General features: G+C 47.1%; 1 protein-coding gene across 1 annotated transcript; it reads left to right on the forward strand.

Annotated features, from left to right (window-relative positions):
- The first annotated feature begins 1,504 nt into the window (after positions 1–1,504).
- LOC128278952 (uncharacterized) lies at positions 1,505–8,287 on the forward strand. Its single transcript, XM_053017674.1, has 2 exons — positions 1,505–1,582; positions 4,819–8,287. The coding sequence occupies exons 1-2, from the start codon at positions 1,505–1,507 to the stop codon at positions 5,446–5,448; spliced, it is 708 nt and encodes a 235-aa protein (XP_052873634.1). The 3' UTR covers positions 5,449–8,287.
- Positions 8,288–23,028: the final 14,741 nt, after the last annotated feature.

The following is a 23,028-nucleotide window of genomic DNA, read 5'->3' on the forward strand; positions in this document are numbered from 1 at the left end:
GGGCCATTTAAGGGCGCCGCTAAACGATGCTGGCCCAGGACCAGAGAGGGGACCCGACCTTAGCTCGGCATCGGCACATAATTTAACGATCATTTCGCGGCCGACCCGGGCCAATCTTGAGACCGGGAGACAGCCCAGACCCGGACCCAGAACACGTACTTCCTTCCGGGGTTGTTTTATGTTTCGCGTTGTGTGTGTGCGTGTGACAGTGTGTTTGGTGTTCTACTTTTTCTCTCTCTCTCCGCTACTTCCTTTGTGTATGAAACCTTGTCAGCGGTTTTTCTTTAATTCTTTCATTCCGAGTGTCAGAAAGAAAATGGCCTAACGAGCGGCACATGGCTGCTCCGGTTGTGAGTAACGACCGAATTCAATTTTCTGCCACCGCCGGCGTGACATCTGCAACTGTCAAACAGCGACCCTCTATCGCTCTCTGTCGCTCTCTCGCTTTTGTCTGCCATTTATTTTAAGCCGTCCCTTTTTTACGGCCATCAGCGGTGGTTACTAGATGCCGGTGGCTTCTGCTGTCAACGGTGCGTGCTGCGAGCGAGTGGCCAATCAATCAGAACAGCGAATGTGAACCGAATCCCTTTTTATTTTCGTTTCTCGGTGCCCCGAAGAAAACCAGGCTCTAGGAATCGCAGCGTCTCGACGTCGTCGTCGTCGTCGTTCATCGATTCCGGGGCCTGCTAACTCGATAGCGTGAAACAACATTATGTACTCTGTTGTTTGGTTTCTTTCTCTCTTTTTTTCTGGGACCGTCGACCAAATCGAATGGCAATGCTCCTAATCCAGTGCTCGTTCGAGTGGAAAATAAGGCTCCGTGGGGTGGTTGCTGTTTGATAGGCCAACGTACCGTACCGGGAAGCCAACCCTAGGTCCCTAGTGTTTACTTCTAGGAGCTACTCTGGCAGTTATTAAAATGCTGCCTGTGCCGAAAACATACCTCCCAGTTCAAGGCCTTCTGGGTTCCTTATCCCTCCCCAACACAGCTGGTGGTGATGTGCAGGCAACCCGATCCAATCGTGGGCCCCGCTCAATATTGGGGTATTAATAATTAATGCACCGTGAATCGTGAACCGTGGGCGACCGCGTGGCTCACGACCGGAAGTCACGCAGCGCCAGGATGCGTAATGGAGCAGGGTTGTTGCAGTAGGCCTGCTGCTGTGACCTAATGAGACCAAATCTCTGCCATTAGGTTCGGTGGTTCGTAACCAACAACAAACTTGTGCTTTAGAGTAAAGTAGAGTGAGTTTCGGAACGTCCGCTCATCTTTCGCGGCACCGCACCGCATTGTGGATTAGGATTAATCGTGATCAAAGTTTGCCCCAGCGCGGGCTGGTGGGCTGATTGGATTGGAGTTTTCATTAAATAACTATAAGCCTAATTTCGGAGACCATTATCGGCTGTCTCAGCGAGATGCCTGTGGTAGCAATTTTGTGGCCAACCCCTCTCTTCAAAGCCCGGTTCTTGGTGGGGAAAACTTTAACGGCGCATAGAAAGCGTCATGTTTCTTAAAAGCGACTCTCGAGGTGAGAAATTCGAGCTGTTTCTAGAGGGCGTAAAAGTTCAAGTGTTTGAGACGGTATGTAAAAATATGTAAACGAGCCTCGAAAAAGGTTGATGCGGCACTTTTTTGAGTTGGTTCACGAATTGTTTCAGTCGGAATAGCACCGAACCTGAAGGTGGCGTCCAATTTCCAAAGGAAAATCATTCCATCGGGTGCTCCATTTCGGCCACCAGCGATTCGAGCCGAGAAATGACAGAGATCTCCCACTCGGCTCAAAATTAAATCATACGTGGCCCAAGCGAACTGATTAAATTCGCCTCCGGGCGCTACCGAGGGGGCGAAGCAAGTACGCCAAAGTAACTTCTTAAAATAATGGCCGGCCAGCCCCGGCGGGTTAATTCAATTCCGCCGAATCCGAGTCCCTGTAACGGAGCGGTCCTGGCGACGGTAACGGTGGGTGATAAAACTTTTGCTCATGTGGCATTGCCGATTTCTTTTCCTGCCTTTGGACCGAAAATTAGCTTAGCAAAACCAGCACGGCGCTGTGTGGTTCTTGTGAGGTTCTTCCACGGGCTTTATGTCTTATGCTCGCTGATGGTCGGGAGCACGGAGCGATGAATTTCGTGAGCCACGTCTCACACGGCTCGCTGGGGTTTTTTTTTGTACGGCACCGACCCGAGATGGATGGAAAAATCATTTTTCATAATTTACTGTTTTTCCTCCGGGAACGACGGCAGTAAGTTCCGACGGATCCGAGCGCCTGAGCTCCCCGCCAGGGGGTCGCGTCACGCTTGAGTGCGGTTTGATTTTTATGTTATACATCGTGTCGCTCTACAAATCTAGGATCATCTGGAAAGGGCACAACCCGTAACCTTCCACCGTTGAGGATCGCCCGAATCAACGCTCCGTCATCAGAACTCTCAGCGGCAGCGTTCGCGACGTTTGGCGTCGTAAAGGCGCAGCCAAAACGGAATGGGCTCTCGACTCGAACAAATGATGGCCATGTTTTTGATGGCCTTGCGTCGACTTCAAGGACGTTGAGTTACGGCCAACCTACAGTCCTTGGTTCTTGGTCCTCCGAGAAACACAAATGACAGCACTTAAAGAATAAATTCGCTTAACGCACGGTTAATGCGCACGGAAGTCACGGTGCGGTGGAAATCGAATTTTCATTCAATATTACCTCGAGGACGCCGAAACGGTTCTGCTTCCAGCATCGGGCGCCAAAGCGGGCACCACTTGTCACTTCGCTCCGGCCGGCACCGCCAGCGTTTTGCACACTTAATGATTGCACACATGCTTCGATGGGACGGAAGTACTTAAAAACATGGAAAACATGGTGCTTCATCCTCGGGCGGTCCTTGGGCCATGGTGGGTCGCGGCGGGTTGTTAACATTGGCACTTCTTGGTTTGGAGTGTTGCGAAAAAAAACGAAGCAATTTGCGCAGAACGTGAGCAGTGAAAGATGAGTGAATGATGGCGCACAAAAATGCGGCGGTCGGGTGTCGTAAAATGTTTTGCCACCGCCATACGAATGGGTTTGATGACCTCATCTCAGCACCCAGGAGAGGAGCACCGTTTGCGATCCTTTCCTGCTGTGAGGAGCGGCCGCGGCCACTGCAGTGGAAGGAACTTTATGCAAAGTGCATTCCAGCAGACCCATTCGTCCGGCTGTGTGACATCAGCGGGTGTGCTGGAGCGGGTTTTTTCTGGTCTGAACCGCGACTCAACGGTGACTCAAACGTTTTATGCTCATCCGCTGTCCGTTTCTGATGACCGGTTTTTATTTTAAAAACTGTTGCTTATCTAATTTATTGCACTTTTATCTTCATTTTTTATGCATTGCCCGATGAACCTTTTTTCATCGTGTGAAGTATTCTCTTTTACTACTTTAAGGGAAGCGATTGGATTGATTAATATCAGGTTGAGGAAAAAGTCATGGACGTTTTTCATGATAGATCCCTTTAGTGATCGATATCTCGTGAAGTATCGATCGTAGAGCTTCAAGTTTATGCTCGTTTTAAAGATGACACTTTCATTGTTTTTTGTTTGTTCTATTCGTTTGTGAGTTACAGGGTGTTAACAATGGAGGTCAACGCGGAGAGAATTGGGTACATTTTACAGTTTTTATTTGAAAACGGCGAAAATTCAAGCTAGACCGCTGAAATGTTGCATGGTGTTCATGGTGCCGATGCTCTAACAGCTAGCTACGTTAAATTTTTTTCTTCAGTGACCCTATTCAGTTATTTTTGCAATTTTCGCCTTTCTCTTGCGGTTATTGTTGGTGGCCACATTGAGTGTGGAGGAAGCCTTTGCTTCCTTGGCCCCGTACCCCATGGGCATTTTGTTTGATGTTTGAATGCCATAACGGTTTTTTTACAATAAAACAGAACGGAGCTTCTTATGCCCTGGGCATTGATTAGTGTTCCTGGGGTTGTTTCTTACCGCGTTTTGTTGTTCGTTTGTAAACATGGATGTTTTATGATCGTTTTCCTAACTCTGCTCCGTGCTTATGCTCCGTGGGAAGCTTTTGGCACGTCATTTAAGTTGTTTTAATGACTGCTATTATAAAACAGTAGAATGTGACGGTGTTATTTGAAACTGATCGATCGGTTTTGCAGCGTATTGTGCGCTTCTCACTTTCCCTTTGCCATTTTCTTCAAGTTAACCCGGCCCCAAATATGTTTTCGCGTAACATGAAAGTGAAATCGTCCCGATAGGCAACGTCGCAGATTTTTTGCTATACGACGGACGGACGGGCGGTGAGGGAACATCATGACGCCAAAGCGTGACTTTTCGATTCAATGATATTTTTAAACTTGGCTGCCCTCGTGCCAACATTCTCGCGTTTTCCCAACTGTGCACCGTTCGCGTGCTTTGCAAATGCCTCTTTACCACGTGGCCGGCCGACAAGGCTGTGCTCACACACACACACACATTTACGAAGAGTTTGCACGCCGGTCTGTAGGAACTGCAAGTGGCTCTCTTTTGAAGCAACATATAATATTTATAGAAAGTGATACTATCCTAATTCCGCAATGGCTCTTTTCGTTTGCCAAAAGCTAGCGATCTCTGCTCGAACCGGCGCAAACCGGCGTGGTCTGTGCGTGAAGTGGACGAACTGCCCACGGTTTCGGTCATCGGATCGTGTGTGCGCGAGGCTAATTGGTTCTATCAAGTTCCGATCCCTCCGATGATCGGAAGTAGGAAATGAGCGAGGCAGTTGTGGCATTGAAGCTTTGACGAATCCGCGATCCGAGAGTAAACATTACGTGTTTTATTGTTTTCTTCCACCTTCTCTGCCACCACAGGTCGGGGATGCTACGGACACACTACCGGTAACGCCGAAAGCACAGCACTGTGGCGCTCACCATGGCAAAAAGTCAAACCGTGCCTCGATCCGGGAAGTGCTCAACACGTCCGATCTCTTCCAGCTGTACAACACGCTGAAGCTGGTAAAGGTGGATCTGCTGTGGGGCCGCCAAGACGCGGAAGACAGCGTCGACGAGTCGGCCGTCATGGGCTGCAGCACGACCGCATCGTCGAAAGTGCACGACAAAGGTACCACGAACGCCAGCAATGCGAGCCTGCTTGCCAGGGAAGGGTCACCGGTGGGAAACGAAAAGACGGTCGACAGTAGCATCACCGGAACACAGGCACCGGCCGGTGGTGGTACGCCAAAGGGACATGCTCGCCGACCGAGCACCGTCTCGGTGGCGTCGTCCAACTCGGCGAGCACACTGAGCGATTCCGACAGCGAAGCATCGGCCGAGAACGATTCCGGCATCGAATCGGAGGGTAATCAGGAGCAGGACCGGAGTACCGAGTTGGCCAAGCAGTTTCGCACCCATCTGCTCGGTCTGTACCGGTCGCTCGAACAGATGAGTGAAGCGGCCAACTATTTGACCACTCGGTACCAGAGTGACGTCGGCCCGGTCTAGGGTTTCTCGCGACTGTGCAGACGCAGAAACCCAGCAGCGTGTCGCGGCAGCGGTACGTACGTCCGAGAACAACGATCCGAGGGTCGCAGTGGGAAGACGAACTGCAGCTGTCGCCGTGTTGCTTCCTTTCGTGCACTGTGATATCGTCCTCGCTGGTTACTCCCAGACCTCCATCAACTCCTCCAACACCAGCGTGTGATTGTTTTGCGACGATTGTCCCTCTCAAGGAGGTCGGCAGTGAGATTGTATCTGCAGCTTTTCAGCACTCTAGCGATTTATGTATGTAGCGATTAGCCAGTGGTGCAGAATGAGAGAATGCTAGTTAAGTTGCCGCAAGTAGAGCGGGTTACGGCAATTTGAAAAAGGCGTAGCATAGAGTGATGAGATGCATATTCCTTGCGCTTTCTTCCACTCCTGGAACCGTGTTGTTACTAGCCTTATGATGATGATTTCCAGCAGCGAGAGAAAGTTACGAGAAATTGCTTTCCGTTTCCGATCCTGTGGTGATAGAATTGGTCCCCTAAAAACTTTGCTTTTCGTTCGTTAAATTCCTATCACTATCAATGTGTGTTTGCATGTGAGATGAGTGAGTGTGCATGAGAGATAAAGACGTGTTTGTGATTGCTTGAGTGTGATAAACGAAAGAAGGAGGGACGTGACGCGTCGCATTATTGCTACCGATTCGAAGAGCCATTTCTCACAAGACAAGCAGACATAATTAATGTTTTTTTTGCACGAAAAGCATTTTTCGCCGGGGGCCCGAAATCACGTCGTCTGCTTGATCTTGGTTTTCCAGATAAATATCTCCACGCGCTTGTCGACATCTCAACTCTCGCAATTGGGACTCGTCGAGGACACGCTATAGGTTGTGGGCTCGTAGGAAAAGAATTGTTCGTGCCCAATGGCATACTAAATTATTTAATGTAAATTGTTAACATTCGTGTGTTTGGTCTCATGTTTTAGCTACTCTGCTGTTTCACTATCTGCCAGAGCGGCGCGTTTCGAAAGAGATTGTTCTTTCTGTTTTCGTTGGAGTGCGGTTTGTTGTTTGGAACCCGTGTGTCACAAACGGTAAATTTTATTGCAAAAAATGCGCCAATGAGAGATTTTTTCAAACTTTCGTTGCGTGTTTAATCATTAGGGGATGGATCAGAGAACTTTTAATGGTCATATATTATATGCCCCTTGAAGCGTTACTCTATATTTTTCATTGCGTGTTGCCATTGTTTCAATGGAGAACACACACACGTAACGATCGAAACGCCTTTGGACGTGTTTATTAAGATTTCCAGCAAATGCTCGTTCGCCGATGTTCAATTCGAAGATCAAAATATATGCAATTGAGAGAGAGGGAGTTATGTTCCGCTTATATGGATGACAAAAATAGTTATTTATTATTGTCCTGGTTCGCTTTTCAAGTACGCTTCAAACAGAACATATCCCTCGATCTGGAACATGCGCGCACGGTCATCACCAACCATCCCAAGAAGTCTACCTAAAACTCCGACCGCACTGCGTTAAGCAATGGAGTGCTATCGTGAAGGATATAATCCAACCAAAAACCTTTGCTAAACTCACTTCTCAGGATTCCATTACAAAAAAAACGGAAAATGCATTCTGGTTCTGCCGATGTTGCGGGCGATAGTTTAGTGTAGTTTTTGTTGAATGGAAAATTTCTGCTGCATTTCTCCCTGCCGTCATATCATCGTCATGCGCGCACCACAATCGAACTGCTTGCAGTAGGATAAAAGGCATACATAAAAAAAAAAACAAACTCGCGAACACACAATGCGCTTCATTTTGATGTTTGATAAAAATCTGGCAAATGGGATAATCTAAGTTCTTGCGGTGATAGTTAAGGGAAAAACGGGCCGAATGCAAGGGGCGCGCGTGCGCTGTGAGCATATCCTACAGAGAGCCCTGGGTTTGTTTGTTGGGTTTCGCAAATTTTCCACTCAAATTCATCGTCACTCTTTGCGCTGCGAGTGGAAATTTGAATAAACAATATTCTAACGGGAAGATCCCCCACGGGGGCACACGTGTGGGCTGGATCAGCTTGTTCGCAGGTTGACGCTTTGCCGCCGGGGGGAGAAATAGCGACACAAATCCGCCACATTCGCGACGGTGGTACGTAGAGACCACCAACATTCTTAGGTACGTTGTTGGGTGGAAAATAGTAACAATCTGAGTATCTTTAAATATGATAGCAAACGATGCGTAACCCATTCCGTTAAAAGTAAATGAGTAAAACGCCGTGCCGTGTTACCGTACGGCGGCGGCGGGGTGGCATGATGGTGCAAAACGCAAAAGAAAGAGAATTACAAATGAAGTGATGCGAGTTTCCAAAAACACACAAGAGCACGACGGACGGACGGTCGCATAAGTGGCAAGAAGCGGCAAAAGAGAAAGCGTGTCGTTGATGATATAAAAATGCATCATGGGAAAGTAGAGATAGGGAGTGACGACAACAAAGGGAACGAATAGATTGAGCAAATCGCAACAAGTGGACTGAAAAGAGGAAACGTGGAGAGGGCGCCGGGGGGGCAAATACGAGTTTTATTCGCATAAAATACTGCATAAATATCAAAGAGACAAGACAACGCAATCAAAATACGAGTTGCCCCGCAAAAAAAAAGCGTATGGACGAAGCGCGGGAAGAGAGCGCGCAAATAGAAGAGATCTTCACACCGAAAGCGAAGAATGATGATTTCGCGCTCTCGCGGACACAAGTCAGTTGTAAAGTATGTTAATTTAGCTGTAAAGGAACACGGTGTTAAAGTCAAGTGCGAAGAATCTGATGCAGCGTTACGAAGAAATAAAAAGTGAAATAGAGAAAATATATTTAATTACCAACTCGATCTCGATTGATCTTTGAACGAGAACACTGGCCGAGACTGGAACGGGACTGGAAAGAACCTCTAACTAACCTCGCTTCGAACGTTGATCGGGAATGGATCGGTTCGGATCGGAACGAATGCAACCATTTGCGCCTTGCTGGCGATGGGGCTCAACCTGCCTTGTTAACTTTGGCTGAAATCAACGCACCGATCCAACTGGCCAAAGTGCTGCGTCTGCTAGAGTGCCGAGTGCTAGAGTTTTCGTCGACCAACGGCCAACGGCGGTGCCCGTGTGTGCGCAGATTAGCGCGCAGTAGTGCTCCGCAGCTCGCCGCAAAGGGCCTCGCATGCTTTGGGTCAAGGAAGTCCCCCTGTGGAGGTGGTGGTATTATGCTTAAGACAGGTGCTGGAGGTGGGAATCGCTTGACGGGTGGTGTGTGCGCGGCGGCGGGCAGAGTGCGGTGCGGCGGAGTTTGTTTTGAATTTCCCCACCCCGGGTGCGGGCGCCGCAGAAGGATTGGTGCAATGTCCAATGTGCCGCAATGACCGTTGGCCTGAATAAGTTGGCCACCATCACCATTCGACGGGCCAAGCCGATCGACGGCTTATTGGTGCAGCGTTTGGTCTTTTGTTCGACCCCCGGAATCGATTGATCCGAACGCCATTGAAGGTGGCGGCCCGCGCCCCGCGCTCTTGCCACACGCGACGGATGCCGATCGACGACGTCGCTCATACATTACCGAAAGAAAAACCCGTTTTGCATACTACTTAATTCACCTGCTACGGCTGAGACGGCCTGCAATCCATCCCAACGAATCTCTCTCACACCCGCTCGTTGCCTCTCTCTGTCTATCCAACTCATTAAAAACTAAGGTCAAACGGGTGGTCGTCGCACGCTCGAGTATGTGATGAAAACTGTCGTGGCAGCACCTTGTCCGTTTTGAATTTAAAACTAGTCAACTGCTTGAATGATGTTATTTGGGGGGTTGTGCTGGCGGGAATCTCCGTGCCCCGGTGTGGTACCGTTGTCAAATGGGGGGCACGAAAAGCTAGACCTTGCTAGAGTGTGCCTCCAGAAGATCCGCAAGTGGACATTCTTCGTGCTGCATACATTTCTCGATCTCGATAAGAAACGATGCGATGCCCATCGAAATCAATTCATTCGGCGTCTGGCGACACGAGCGCAAAGTGCGTCATAACAACACGCGCGGCGAGCAAGATAATAAAGTATCGGAAAATATGATCCGTGTGCAGTTCCGTTGCATTCCACTCGAAATGCCATTCGCGCAGCATTTCTAATCAACTGTCGATGTTTCGATGAAGCTGAAGCCGGTCTTGATTGGAATCGGAATCGGATCGGACGTTTTTTTATTTATAGTTATGAAAGTCGTTACAATAAAAGGAGCATTCCAGTATAAATTTACCTCATGTGTTCATAAATCTTATAAATATACTGTAGCAGAAATGAGTTGATCCACAAATGAGCCAGACATGAGATCGAGTTCGCCGAGTTCGTCAGACAGATTACTTGTATTTAAACACCAAAAACGATCCAAGCAACGGTGGTGTGATGCCTGTAATGTCGAGTGTCGAACGATCGCGTAGTTGGCCAAACTGTCACCATTAATGTTCTCACGCCTTGTAGAACAATAACGGAAGTAATGATACAACCTTCATCTCTTGCCTTCCTCGTACACTGAAGCGTTCGCGCTCGAGAGTCGACTCGTCAGCGCGCAGTCTTCACCACTACAGCAGCAGCAGCATCGAGGGAATGTCGTAATCTCCTTGAAGAGTTGTCTGTCCGGAATCGCCGCCGTTAGAACCTGACCCTGCCCACTGCTGGAGAAGAGCGACGGGAGGGTCACAGGAGGAGGGTGCACGGAGGGACCGATTGAAAGCGACGCTTTTATCACCTTATCAGCGGAGCCGCAGACCGCAGACCGACCGACACAGACAGAGCGACTGGCGTGAACCGGTTATGCTTGCAGCAATCGCTCCTATGTCGTTCCAAGGCTTCCTTCGGTCTCTTTTATCACGGGCGAGCATTTGGAGTTTGGGTTTTCGGTGTGCTGTGCCGCCCTAACCTTGCCTTGCCATGATACACATAGATTAAACCAAAACCGAGGCGGAACATACGGACCGGACCGGAGCATGTTCCAGTGGGCCTGGAGACAACCCTGCAGACGGATCGATGGGCGGTTGGTTTGAGAATCGGTAACAATGCGGGGCAGGAGCATGATGTGGGCTCGTTTCGATCACGAGAAGATCACGTGGTTCTGTTGGGAATGGTGTTGGCGGGTGCTTATCATTGGGCCGACCGGCGACGTCCCGGGCGATCTTTCGACCGACACACGATGCACACGCGGGGCGCTGTGTACCAATCGCGCGCATGGCATGTGCAGCAACCCGGAAGCCGTCGGTTCGTGTCGATGTTAATCAACCTCGTTTTGACCGGTTTTGGGTCTGATCGGTCCGAAAGAGCAAAGGACGCACGGGTCAGAGTGTCACGCCACGTGATGTAGCCGTGGTGTGCAATGCGAGGAGAGATGATTGATGTTCCCTCTCCGTCCGTTGCTTCAGATTTATGAGGGATTGGAAAAATTTGAATGAATAATAAGTCGAGTGATTTGTTCAATATTCGTTTTATTGTTTATTAATATGTTTTAGAGAGCCCTTTTAGACGTTTTCCGCCATTTTTAGAAACGTTAGTTAGTTGTTTTACGATTTAGATTAGTTGTTTATTTATTAATTAATTTATTAAGTTATTAATTATTCGATGCAGCACCACAATGGACGAGCCACAATTGGAGACATGGAAAGTCATTCTATGAAAAAATTTAATAGGTTTTTTTTTTACAAAAAAGGATTTACCGTTTCACTAAACGTCGTAGATTTAACTTTATTAAAAAAATTTCAAAACGATTACATGACTTAAGATTTTTTTTACCCATAGAACCAACTAATATCGTTAATAAATAAATTGCCTACGAGAGAACACAATAAAAATGTGCAGCTAAAAATGACCCATTCACTTTTAACTAGGATTGGATTTGGAATTATTCATTTCAATTTCCGTAAAATCAACACAGACTCAATAACTTCGTAGAGAATATGACGTGCCTTGGTATTTTTCCAATAAAAAAAACCATATAAGAGTATAAGGGCTAAAGCGATAACACATTAACGGCCTTTCTTTCAGCTCTCTTTGCGCTTTATTCCTTGGTTGTCGCCCAGGCTAGCCACTTTAGCCTCTCCATCGAGGGTCGAGGGTTTCGATAGGGACACCGAAGGCAACCAAAAAGGTCTAACGATGGCAGACCGTATTTCATGTACTTTGAACCCGTCCGGGGACCGCTCGCGTCCCGTGGGACCACTTCGTAGATTCTCGATCGGCATTCCAGCGCATGATTTCGGGTCTGGCCCTGTCCGAAGGTGGACTAGACTGTGAAACTTGGCGCGGCACCCGAAACTGGATGACTTTTAAGCGACTGGCGGCAAATTGGTTCCAAAGTCCAACCTGTCCGTTGCCAGCAGACATCTTTCTCGCAGGATGCCAACCTATATCTTCCATTATCCGATAATCAGGAAATGGAACTGGATCGATTGGAATGTTGTCGAGGGTGCACGTTGTGAAAGTGCATCGTACAGTCGTGGTTTATTGGGTAGAACTTGTGCGGAAAATTATACATTCAGCTCACAGTTGGGCGTGTTGTACAGACGCAATGGAAAAAGGTGCCCGCTGCTGGACGAACGCGATGGTGCCGATTGGCGGACGGATTGATGTGTACGATGTCGCGCACGTGGGGTCGAGTTAAGCCTTTAAAATCATAGTTACACACTGTTACCGAGTTACAAACGGGCCAAAGCCCCTAACAGTCCGCAAGTGCAGTGGTGTTGTCACTGGACGAGTAGATTGTTATGTGATCTATATACTCGATTAATTGTGCACTCTTTGTTGCATCCTAAGCAGGGGCTGCTGGCGTCAGCAGCAGTCAGGAGCTGCGTACGCAAATCGCCACCGTTTCAAGGTCCTTTTCTGCTTGAGTATGACATTTCGTTAGAATAACTAATCGATTACGGTTTCATCATTGAACGGTTTCATCAAACGATCGGTTGCAGTACGTACAAAGTACGAGAATAAATATGTCGTTCCATGTCTACGTCATTCTGTCCATCGGAATAGTTATTTATTTATACGGACACCATTGTAGCGATAATGTCTAAAGTCTTCGTGTGTTGATTCTTGATAAAACTGAGTCTTAAACTGTTTCCACAATGGAAAGCCTTGTAAGTTATTGGTTATTTCTATTATCGAATAACTAGATGTTTAGATAGTTGTTCGATAGTTCGAGAGCTTTTAATGACTGTAAATTGCCATTTTCGATATGGTTTTATTAATAATAATAAATAATATCGCATTTGTGATTCTTCACTTGCTTTCCATCTTACGTGCGTTTGCTGTTGGTACAACTTCAACATAGAATTTTCAACAGCACGTTATCTTGATGCGTTTTATCGCTTGAACTATCTGATCCAATGGCTAACGTCGTTATTGACATTTTAAATGAGGCCACCGAGCGCTCACTGCAATAGTGCTCAGACCACGCATAGTCTTAGAAAAGACGTCAGTTTTTGGTTTAAATATCAAAGTTTTATAAATATAACACCGCAAGATTGACTGTTAACCAATCTGTGTGTTACGTGGCTGGTAAAATCAGCCCGAGTTTTTTTTTTAATAGAAGTACCATTCTTGAGGAGCCGACAAAGGTCCTGCGTCATCAACAGACACACCTCTGCGGATGTTTTTTTTTTGCTATCTGCATATTCTTTCCACACAGAACACACCCTCACGTATGCGAGGAATCGCTATTTGAAGATCAAACGCGTTTAAACGCGCAAATTATGATTCCATTCATCCAACCGTTAGAGTCGCCATTCGTTTTTGTTCAGCGATCGGTCGGTGTGCGCGGGTTGATGCTACGTCGTTAAAATCGAGGGGACTTCCTCCCCAAGCAGATGGCTTGCTTGAAGCCGTGCCTTGAATAAGAATCGGATCGGAGCGGGGAATGGGGATTCCAATGAGTGACGCAGCAGCAGTGGTTTGATCAGGACTTTTGGCGATCTGCGACGTCGCCGACTTTTTTGCGTTCTATTGGTGCTTGGTGCTGTGACGCCGATCGGGTTGGTGATTTCGTGCTTACGCAAGCCCAACCTAAAATTGTAAAGGGTAATTGAAGAGCTTCATGTGCGCGTACTTATCTACTGTGTACGCAAACTGTGGTTTTAATGGGGAAGCGGCGTATAATTTCGACTTGCGTAAATTCGCCCTCCAAAAGGTGCTACTTCACGGATCTTAAGTATTGGCCTCTTGAGTGTCGATATAGGCCACGAAATGGGGCTCGCAACGGGAGACCTCAAGAATGAGCCATGGGAAATGGAAACAAGGTCTCTACAATTATGTTGAATTTGTTTTTTTTTTGCTTTAATTAGAATAGCTAATGCTGTATGTGTACTGTTTTGAATGAAATGGAACACATGAGAGCAAATATCACTTGTATTCGCTAAGAATAGCATTTTGCTGCTTTTTCACGTTAAGCCCTTTGGTGGCAAAATCGAACATTAGAGGCCATCTTTGATGCTCTGAACAGCAGTTTTCTAAACTTAAAAATCTGTCGCTAGATTTTCAGAGATGATTCAGCTTCGAAAAGAGTGTAAATCACCAAAAGTTACAGTAACATACTGCACTTCAACAAATGATAAACTGAGGCTAAAAAAGTGTTTGATACTTATTTGCAAAGTACATACAAGGTGTGTTCAAAAAGTAATGATAATTTTGCATTTACGCGGGCTACATAAGTCCGATTTTCGATTTTTTTTTGTGGCGATAAGTTACTGCACATGTCAGTAATTTATAGTGAACAGTTCGGCCATTTTGAGTAATCGGTCAATTTTTGACAGCTGTTTAGCTTGGACAAGATTTGACTCATCTTCGATTTTTGTCTCTTCCAAAAAATGGATGGCAAAGAATCTTTATAAAATTTTGTGTGAAAAACGAAAATATTCGATTGGACGCAATCGATTTGTTGACTGTGGCTTATGGTGAAGCTTTTAAGACCAAAAGCATTGCTTATCGGTGTTTCAAATTTTTCTCAGTGGGCCGAGAAGATGTGAACGTCGAAAAGCCTACTTTGATCGATTGTGAACAGTTTTGCTTGCAGTTTTCTTCGATTGCAGGGTCGTGTTGCATCATGAGTTGTTGCCAAATGATAGAACGGTCAATAAAAAATATTTCCTGCAAGTTATGCGAAGTTCGCCCGAAGCAATCCGTCACAAATGTCCGGATGTGTGGGAAACCCGAAATTGGCTGTCGCGCCCCTGCTCACACGTCGTGGTTTCTGCGCGAATTTTTGACCAAAAAAAACTTTAATGATACCAAAGCCACCGTATTCTGTAGATCTGGCCTCCTGTGACTTTTTCATGTTCCAGAAACCAAAAGGAGGCATGAAAGGACGACGCCACGATACGATTTAGGCGATAAAGACGGCATCGAAGATGAGTCAAATCTTGTCCAAGCTAAACAGCTGTCAAAAATTGACCGATTACTCAAAATGGCCGAACTGTTCACCATAAACCTCTGATATGTGTAGTATCTTATCGCCACAAAAAAATCGAAAATCGGGCTTATGTAGCCCGCGTAAATGCAAAATTATCATTACTTTTTGAACACACCTCGTACATGCAATTGAGGGCACATTTCTTTGCCAGTTTTATATCTAACACTTTCCTTTTCTATTGGCGACATTCGATTTTTTGTGAGAATTATCTAAAAAGAAAAGAGATAGTTCACTATTGTTATAAAAAGGAAACCATGCTGCTGAAACTACAATAAATTTTCAGTACAATCAACAAGTCGTGAATAAAATTTAAAACTTCATGCTCGTCGTGTTAGATTAGAGAGCTGGCGCTGTATATTGGCAACCTTTGCCTTTGGCTCGTGAAAAGTGTCCTGAAAGGGTGTAATTAAACACTGATTACATCGCGTCGTGTTAGCTAGCTTCCAGGAGAGTTTCTCGCTCAAAGTGTCCACTTCGGCGACAATTAGAACACTCGCACTTCTGACCATGTGCGTCGCTCTGTGCTGCTATCAGAAAGGGGGGGCTTACTAAGCGGCATGCGGAAACTCACCGCCTGGGCACAGGTTCTATTCTACGTCCACCACCTCTAACCTTCATGCTCGCCACACGTCTTCCGGATATGTGTGTGGACACATACAGGTCGTGTTGAGCGTCTGATGCTAATCATGTGGATCGCACGCAATTGTTCCGATAAGCGATCGAGGTCTCTCGCACCGGATGCTCGCGTGAGCGCTTAGGACGAGTTGATGGGGGGCATTTATTCATTTACTCCGCAGAGCGGATCAGGTGTGATCTTCAGGTTTGTACGTCGAACTCTTCGCAGTTGGCAGATGAGCGGGGAACGAAACAACAAAACCCCGGAGCGACTTCCGCGTTTGATTAGGCCCAACTTTATTGGTGCTAAACGGGGCCGCGTCGTGACTTTTAATTTACACTTTTACCTTTGCATAATACTGGAATATGTTTGGAAACTGGAATTCATTTCTGGTATTAGAGCGTCCATTTAGTGGGCCACTGTCCAACGTTGCCAATCCGTCGTAGTTCCCGCTTTTCTACGCGTCTTCGTGCGTTTCAAATCGTTGCTGATCGTGAGCCTCTCGGCGCATTTTGGTTTTGAGGACGGTTGAAGGCTCCATCGCCTTGCCGTCTAGTCTATTGGCCAGTCTCTCTCGGCTCGGCTGCGGTGTCTGCAGTGCCAAAGTCCACGCGGCTGAACCACTGGCGCACTGATTGCATGTGTTCGAGAAGTTTCTCGCGATCATCTGATCGTCACGCGCAAAAAGTCTGCGCAACAAAAGTCTGCGCCACCGCCCCACTCGCTTGGCTTGCGCCTGTGAACGGACACACACACACACACGCAAGCCACGGTCCGGCCCGTGAATTTCGATACACTTTCAGGTTGGCTCGATGATCGGCGGCTGAGCCGAGCTGAGCTGGCGTTGTTTTTCTGGGCGTCCTTGAGCTACAGATAGCATCATCGCGTCATGTTATCGCGGCGCCTTCTCCATGGCTCAATCGCTCGGTCCCGCTCTATCTGCCGAAGACTCGCAGTTTTCCTTACGATGGGTTTGTTTTGGTAGCACCCATTTTCCGGCAGATACGTCGTGTATGTGTGTGTGTGTTAAAGAATAGCGAAAGCTCAAGCCAGATGTTTGTCTTCGGGCCGACGATCCACGACGAATGTTTGTGGGTTTTCCTGCGTTTTGGAACAACGTTCTTCCGTAAGCGCACATGATCGGACGATGTTTCATAAGACTTGTACGAGCAGTATCTTTCTATTGTGTAAAAAATGTTGTGTAATTAAAAGTGTTTGTCTGAAACATCTGACACATTACGGAAGGCGGCTGGTTGGCGGAAATGGCCTCTGATTCTTTAGCGCAAACAAGTTGGGCTGAGAACATCATGTTAATTGTCGTCAATGCCAAATGTAGCTTCGTTCTGTGTGTTTGCTGCAAGCCACACGCAAATGTGATAAAGGACTTAAATTTTCTTTTCCTCTCCATCTGCACGTTGCTTTAAAAGCGTCCAATGACGACCAAGGGAGCAGAATTGGCCATTACAGTAACAGTTTATTAGGCTCTTTAGACTTATTTGTTTGTGCCATAAAGAACCTTTTACGTGTGTTTTGCTCTAGTTTTTTGTTTGTTTAGCTTTCTCAGCTTTGCCATTGATGTTAACTTCGTCGTTGGTCCAAGGCCAAGTGTTTGTTCATTCGCTTCCTTATAATCTGTTAGGCTTATCTTTTGTACAGCTGTTATATTCAATTTAAAAAACTCATTTTCGATTTAAAGATTGGGAAGGTTTTTTAGTCAGGTTTAGTTAAGAATATTTTGGGTATTTTTGTGTTCATAGAGTATATGTAAATGATTTCAAATTGCTGTTCTTAACTGCTTTCGTTTGGTTTTGTTTTTGTTTTAGCGAATAGGTATGGTTGCCCCGAGGCCTTTAACAACATTTCTGTTGTTTTGTGTTCATGGTCACATCTTGCATAGCGCTAATTTGGGCTTAAGATCAAGCTTAACTTGGTCAATTGAGCTACTATTCGCCAATTCGCCAATTCGCCATTCAAAAATGTAATCGAATTAATGCAGAATTGGCCATCTTTCCTGACAGCTACATGACCTTCAGGTATTTGGATTTGCGATGTGGTTACTTCGATCGTAACCGATGTACGTATTTATTTCGCGCCCTAATCCGTCTGTCCAGTGGCTGTAGCTCGTAGCTCGTGATAATCGCGTGACCTCACCTTGCAGCCCAAGTTTCGTCATGCGTCGTGGGAGAAGATGCCACTCGCTCGCCCACCACCCACTACGCATTCCACCGCGCCAATCGCACTCCGTCGTTGTGTGCGTGGGGCTTTGGGGGGTGTGTACTCGCCGGTATTGGCCACACAAGGATCGCTCGTCGGTGGTGTGCGTAGGCCACAATCAGCCGATCGTGCTCTCTGGTGGGGTCCGTTGGGGGTCCGTCCGTCCGTCCGCCGTATCGCCGTTGCAATCGCAAACGTCATTTTTTGTTTTGTCCGTTTGTTTACCTCCTGCTCCGACGGACGCTGCGCGGTGGTCCGGGGTCCAATCCTGCGCCGCTTCTCGCGCCGATTGTGACAGGCGCGACCTCCGCAGAGCGTATTGATAAGCGCGGGCCGATTTGACCCGTTTTTTCCCTTTCGTTCCCAAACAGTTACCAACGACACACCCTCGCGGACGCGAGCTGTTGTTGTGTTTGCCGCTCGAAAACATCGTCGAATGGCGAAATGATTTGCGTGTTTTTCTTTGAAGTCATGTTTTTGTTTTGCGGCTTTCCACACGGTCACTTCCTTGAGGCGTGCTCTCGGCAAACGGAGCGCTACTGCCGACTCGGGCGACTCGCGAGTATAAACAAAGAGGTTAATGGTCGTTAGAGAAACCGACGAGCGATCGCGCGCGCGCTCCGTAATCGATCGCAAACGTTGCATCAGCGGACAGCGCGGGCCGAACACGTGGCTACGGCTCATCAACAAGATCGTCCAGCATCGCAAAACGGCCGTCGGGTTCAGAAGTCTACGCGATCGTCCTTTCGCTAGCATCGGACAATCTTTTCCCTGCCAACCGCACAGACTCGGTTGACAGATTGGCGGACGATTGTGTTGGGTGCTTGTCGGGTTCTATTGTTTGGGTTTTGCGCCAAACATCAATGCTAGTTTTGCTTTACGTCAGGAAATGATGGTGCAAAAATAGGTAATTAGTTGGAAGTGTGAATAATTGTTAATGCTGCGGCCAGCGTGTGTTTTCTCCTCTTTGACGTCTTCGTTGGGGTTCGTTTCGAAGCGCAAGATGAAGCTTCCAGTGGAAGGCTCTTGACGATGGAGGCTGTGTTTTTGAAGTACTTCCTCAAGAGTGGCCCCGCAAACGGTTTAACGGCAGCCTCTCATCCGTAGCATTTGCGTCATAGCTGCGGGGAGCGTTTCCCAAAGTCACGGAAGTGGATCAACTTTCGCCAGCGATGGATTGCTTTTTATTTTCTTGTAGTGCCTGTGTTTGCTTCATAATATAGTTCATGCCACTTATTTTTGAAACGTTAGTTCAATAACTTATTCGAAAAATGGTTTACAAATTGCTAATTGAACGCATGAATTAGGGATGGCGTTGCATAGACCGTTAGACCTCGGTCATTGTCGACGGAAAAACGGGCCTAGGTCTTACACAGTTTAGGGAATGTGCCCATGTTGTATCCAAAACAACGAAATTTTCCTTCTCCATCAACGATCTTCGCGCAACATTTTGCCATGCAACGACACAACGTATGCATAACTGCACCGCATTACTTGGCTTGCTTGGATGGGTACGCAACCTTCTTCCGAGTGGCTCAACGAAACACCTTCGCTTTATGTTCCAGGGCGTCGTGAGCCAACACCAGGCACTTCCTTCGCCAGCACGCGGTCAAGGTTGGCCCTGATGGCGGCGACGGCGACGGCCACCACGCACGGCGGTAGTGCAGTTTTGCTTTCGTTGCAAAATCATCGATCGTGCTGATATGCGTATGCCGTTTCGATAAGGAGCGACAGAGAGAGCGATGTAGAGCGAACTTTTGCACACTTTCGGCTGGGAAACGGATAACGTGCCCTTTTTGTGGGACTACAACACTCGCATCCATCATCCATCGACTGTAATCAAGGGAAGATAAAGGCCTGAAACTAACAAATTGGAACGTTCGCTAACTGAGTTACCTTTGGTACAGAGAACGAGAAACGATTGGTTTTGAAGTAACTCGAATCGATTAATATTCTTTAATTAAACTTCTTATTCATTTACTGGATTCACTTACTGATCACCAGCCAATCACATTCGATATTGCCTGCATGGAGCGCAAACGCAAATCTCGTGGCCCGATTATGGTGGAGCGCACTGAATACGGTTCCAAGATGGTTCCAGCAGGGCTGAGAGTCACCCGACTAAAGTTGGATGTGTTTCCATTATTCATATCGTCGTCCGGAGCCTGGCTGGAACGGGTTAATACGCGCCAAGCAACTCTCTGTGCTGGCTAGCCGCCGCGATCGTCGTCGACCGATCTTCGTTGGTCATTAAGATACCCCGACACCTATCGTCGTCTTTGTTAATGATTACGCGAACGGCATGATTATTAGGAATTAGTGCCTGAGGTTGGGCATACTAAACAGAGAGCAGTTTGACCAGCTACTTTTGGTTTTTAGTTTGCATGTCTAACGAAGAACCTGAGGTGTACTTAAAGGTTTGCTTAAATTTTGCTAACGGTATCGAAATTACACTATTAATCGCGACCTCGGCTGCAATGCGGTACTCATTGCAATAAGGAACTATTAACTGTATCAAGTTGTCGGTCATCCCCTTGAATAAGAGAAGGCGGTAGTCTTGAAAACATAGCTGGTCCGTGAGCGCCACCGATCGGTCAACATATTTGACGATTTCGAACGACATTGAACTGAGTTTGGTGAGCAAGTTTCAGGTTTGTAAAGTAAGACATTGCCACATCATTCACTTCTCAGCTCACCAAACTCAGATGATACGAAATCGAATGACTGTGTCTTTAGTGACCACCTATACTCTTGCAATAGATTCTTTTAGATTTTCGCATCTAGTCTAAGATTTTCGCATCATTTCATTCGGTGAATTCTTTATTTTACTTTACCCAGTTCACAAGAGACTTGATTTCACTTACCGTAGACCGGCCCGAATTGATCTCCATCTGTGACGGTTGCTTTTTTACAAACCGGTAATCGGAACGATGGTTAACTATCCCACGGTGGTTGGGATATGCTAAGGACTGTTGGTTGGAAGTTTGGGACGTGACTTTGGTCACATAACAAAGAACCGCTTGAGGTTAATTGCTCCGTTACAGCTTACAGCTTTATTGTCCGTAGAAAGGTTGAGTAACGTCAGGCAGTGACCATCTGGATACAACTTGCCTTAGGTCGATATTTTCTTTTTCATTTCTCTTTTATAAAGGCGATACGTCGATAGGTCTTATTATAAGGCATGATCCCGCAAGATACCGAATTAAGACTCGAAAAAATAGTTCCGCCACGGTTTGCAGGAACTTCAACCCTATAACTACCAAGTGGCTCGAAAACACTAGAGCTTTAAGCAATATAAACAAGACAAAGGTTTTAATGGTTTTAAAGGTTAGTTTTAACACACTAGGATCACGGAACGAGGTCACTTGTGAACATATAAATGTGACCAATCGCTTGTATGCAGGCACTTATGTATTTCTGCCAAAAATTCTTGAGTGTGTTTTGGCTGAGTAAGGCGGAAATTATAAATTTACCCGCAAATCGTGGGGCAAACTTAAGATAACATCTTATCAACCAAACGGACAAGATTCCCCGGGCCAATGGTTCACCGACAGGTGCCAGAGATAGCCTACGAGAAAGCGAAATTGGAAAAAGCTGGCTTTGGCTGGAGCTGGATTAAGGGAATTATTTTCACTTGCCCACCTTATTTGACGATAAGCGTGGGGAAGTTCCAGCTGCAAGGTTCCGTCGTCACAACAGACACGAACTTCGCAACACACGCACCCAGCAACTAAGATCAGAGACTTTGTGTTCCGAAATCAGAAGTTACCCCACCATCGGCCAGTAATTGATCGGCCACACGAAAGCAGGGACGGAATCACGGAACCTCGCGGAAGTTGTTTGTGGTTCCTTCGCACTGAAGTCCTTAAACGCTGTTGTTTGCGTTACCACGCGGCTTGCATGAGGCCGCGCCCGATTAAGAGCTAACGAGACGGATTGAGTGTAATTTGCTGATGATCGGCGCTGGTCAGCGCATGATACTGCACGAATGCATCGTGCTCTTGCACGGGTGCTAGCGATAATCTCTAAAGCGGGCCTTATGGCCGCAAGCCGTTCGAGGGTTGACGGAGCCGAAATACCACCTGTTGCCGGGTTGAGTCGCCGCCGTGTCTTTGCCGCCGTTATCAGCATGTTCCCTACCACGAGCCACGGTTTCGGTTTCTCGGTCGAGCCTCGGTGGACTCTTTGTTGGGGCGTTGTGGACGTCACTGAACCTTCGACCCGCGATCCTGTTCGGGATGAATGATCAGCTGTTGTCGGCTGAGGAACTGTATCACGTTTCACGTTCGCTTTAGCGCAGGCGATGGAAACTAACAACGGAAACTTCCTATCCAGCCCCAGCGTGGTTGTGTATGTCTGGAATCAAGGAATTTTTCCATTAAGAACCTCGGTCTACTATCCAGACCGACACAGACGGGGGAATACTATTTTTGCGACATAAACATCGTCCGATCTACGGCTGAAACCGGCTTTACCGGCGTCAACGTCACTTTGAACAACAGCTCCTACATGCCCTTGGGCCATCGAGGCGAACATCCGGGTCTTAGTTCGAGCAGCCGGCGGAGTTGAATGAACAGACCCGAGAACGTTGCTGATCGAAACTTCCGGAAGGTTCAGAGTAATTGTCGGCCAAGAACGGTTTTAGAAGGAGTACGCCTTGTTGTTGACTTGCAGAGTATGTGTTCTCGAAATTGTCTTTCTAAAGATCGCATCTTAGATGGATGGATGATGTAATGCATTCTCGTGGGGCGCCCCGCTATGCTCCAGAGAACGGACGGGGCCCTGATTTGCTGAACCAATATTATAGCATCTCGCACGGATTGGAAGTGCAAGCAACAGCTTTCGTCGATAACAAATGTTGGCTCAAAAAGTTCTGCCAATGGGACCCATTTTTTGTTGCGGTAGACGGAGTGTCATCGCCCTCCCTTCTCGGGGATGTGGCGCTGAATCCGGTTTACGAAAAACCCAGCATCATTCTGACCTCATCATACGTTTCCGGCTCCGGATTTTCAGCGATACATTTTTTTGGTTCGCGTTCGAATTTAGGCTCTCCGTGTTAACTGGCTTTTCCCGGGCAACAGACGTCAACGCCGCATGGCTTGGGCAAGTGTACATTACCTGAATTAGCACCAGGCCTGGCGTGATATCATAACGATCGATTGCGGTTTACTGGGGTTTTTGTTTTATTATCCAATTCTACGCTAGGTTGATTTTGTCCGCGCGACTTTAAGACGCCAGACGCGCCCTTGTATACCGATTGCTAGAGATGAGTATAGTTACAATGCTTAGTTATGTGGCT

The sequence above is a fragment of the Anopheles cruzii genome, chromosome 2, assembly GCF_943734635.1.
Source record: "Anopheles cruzii chromosome 2, idAnoCruzAS_RS32_06, whole genome shotgun sequence".
NCBI classification, from domain to species: Eukaryota; Metazoa; Arthropoda; class Insecta; order Diptera; family Culicidae; genus Anopheles; species Anopheles cruzii.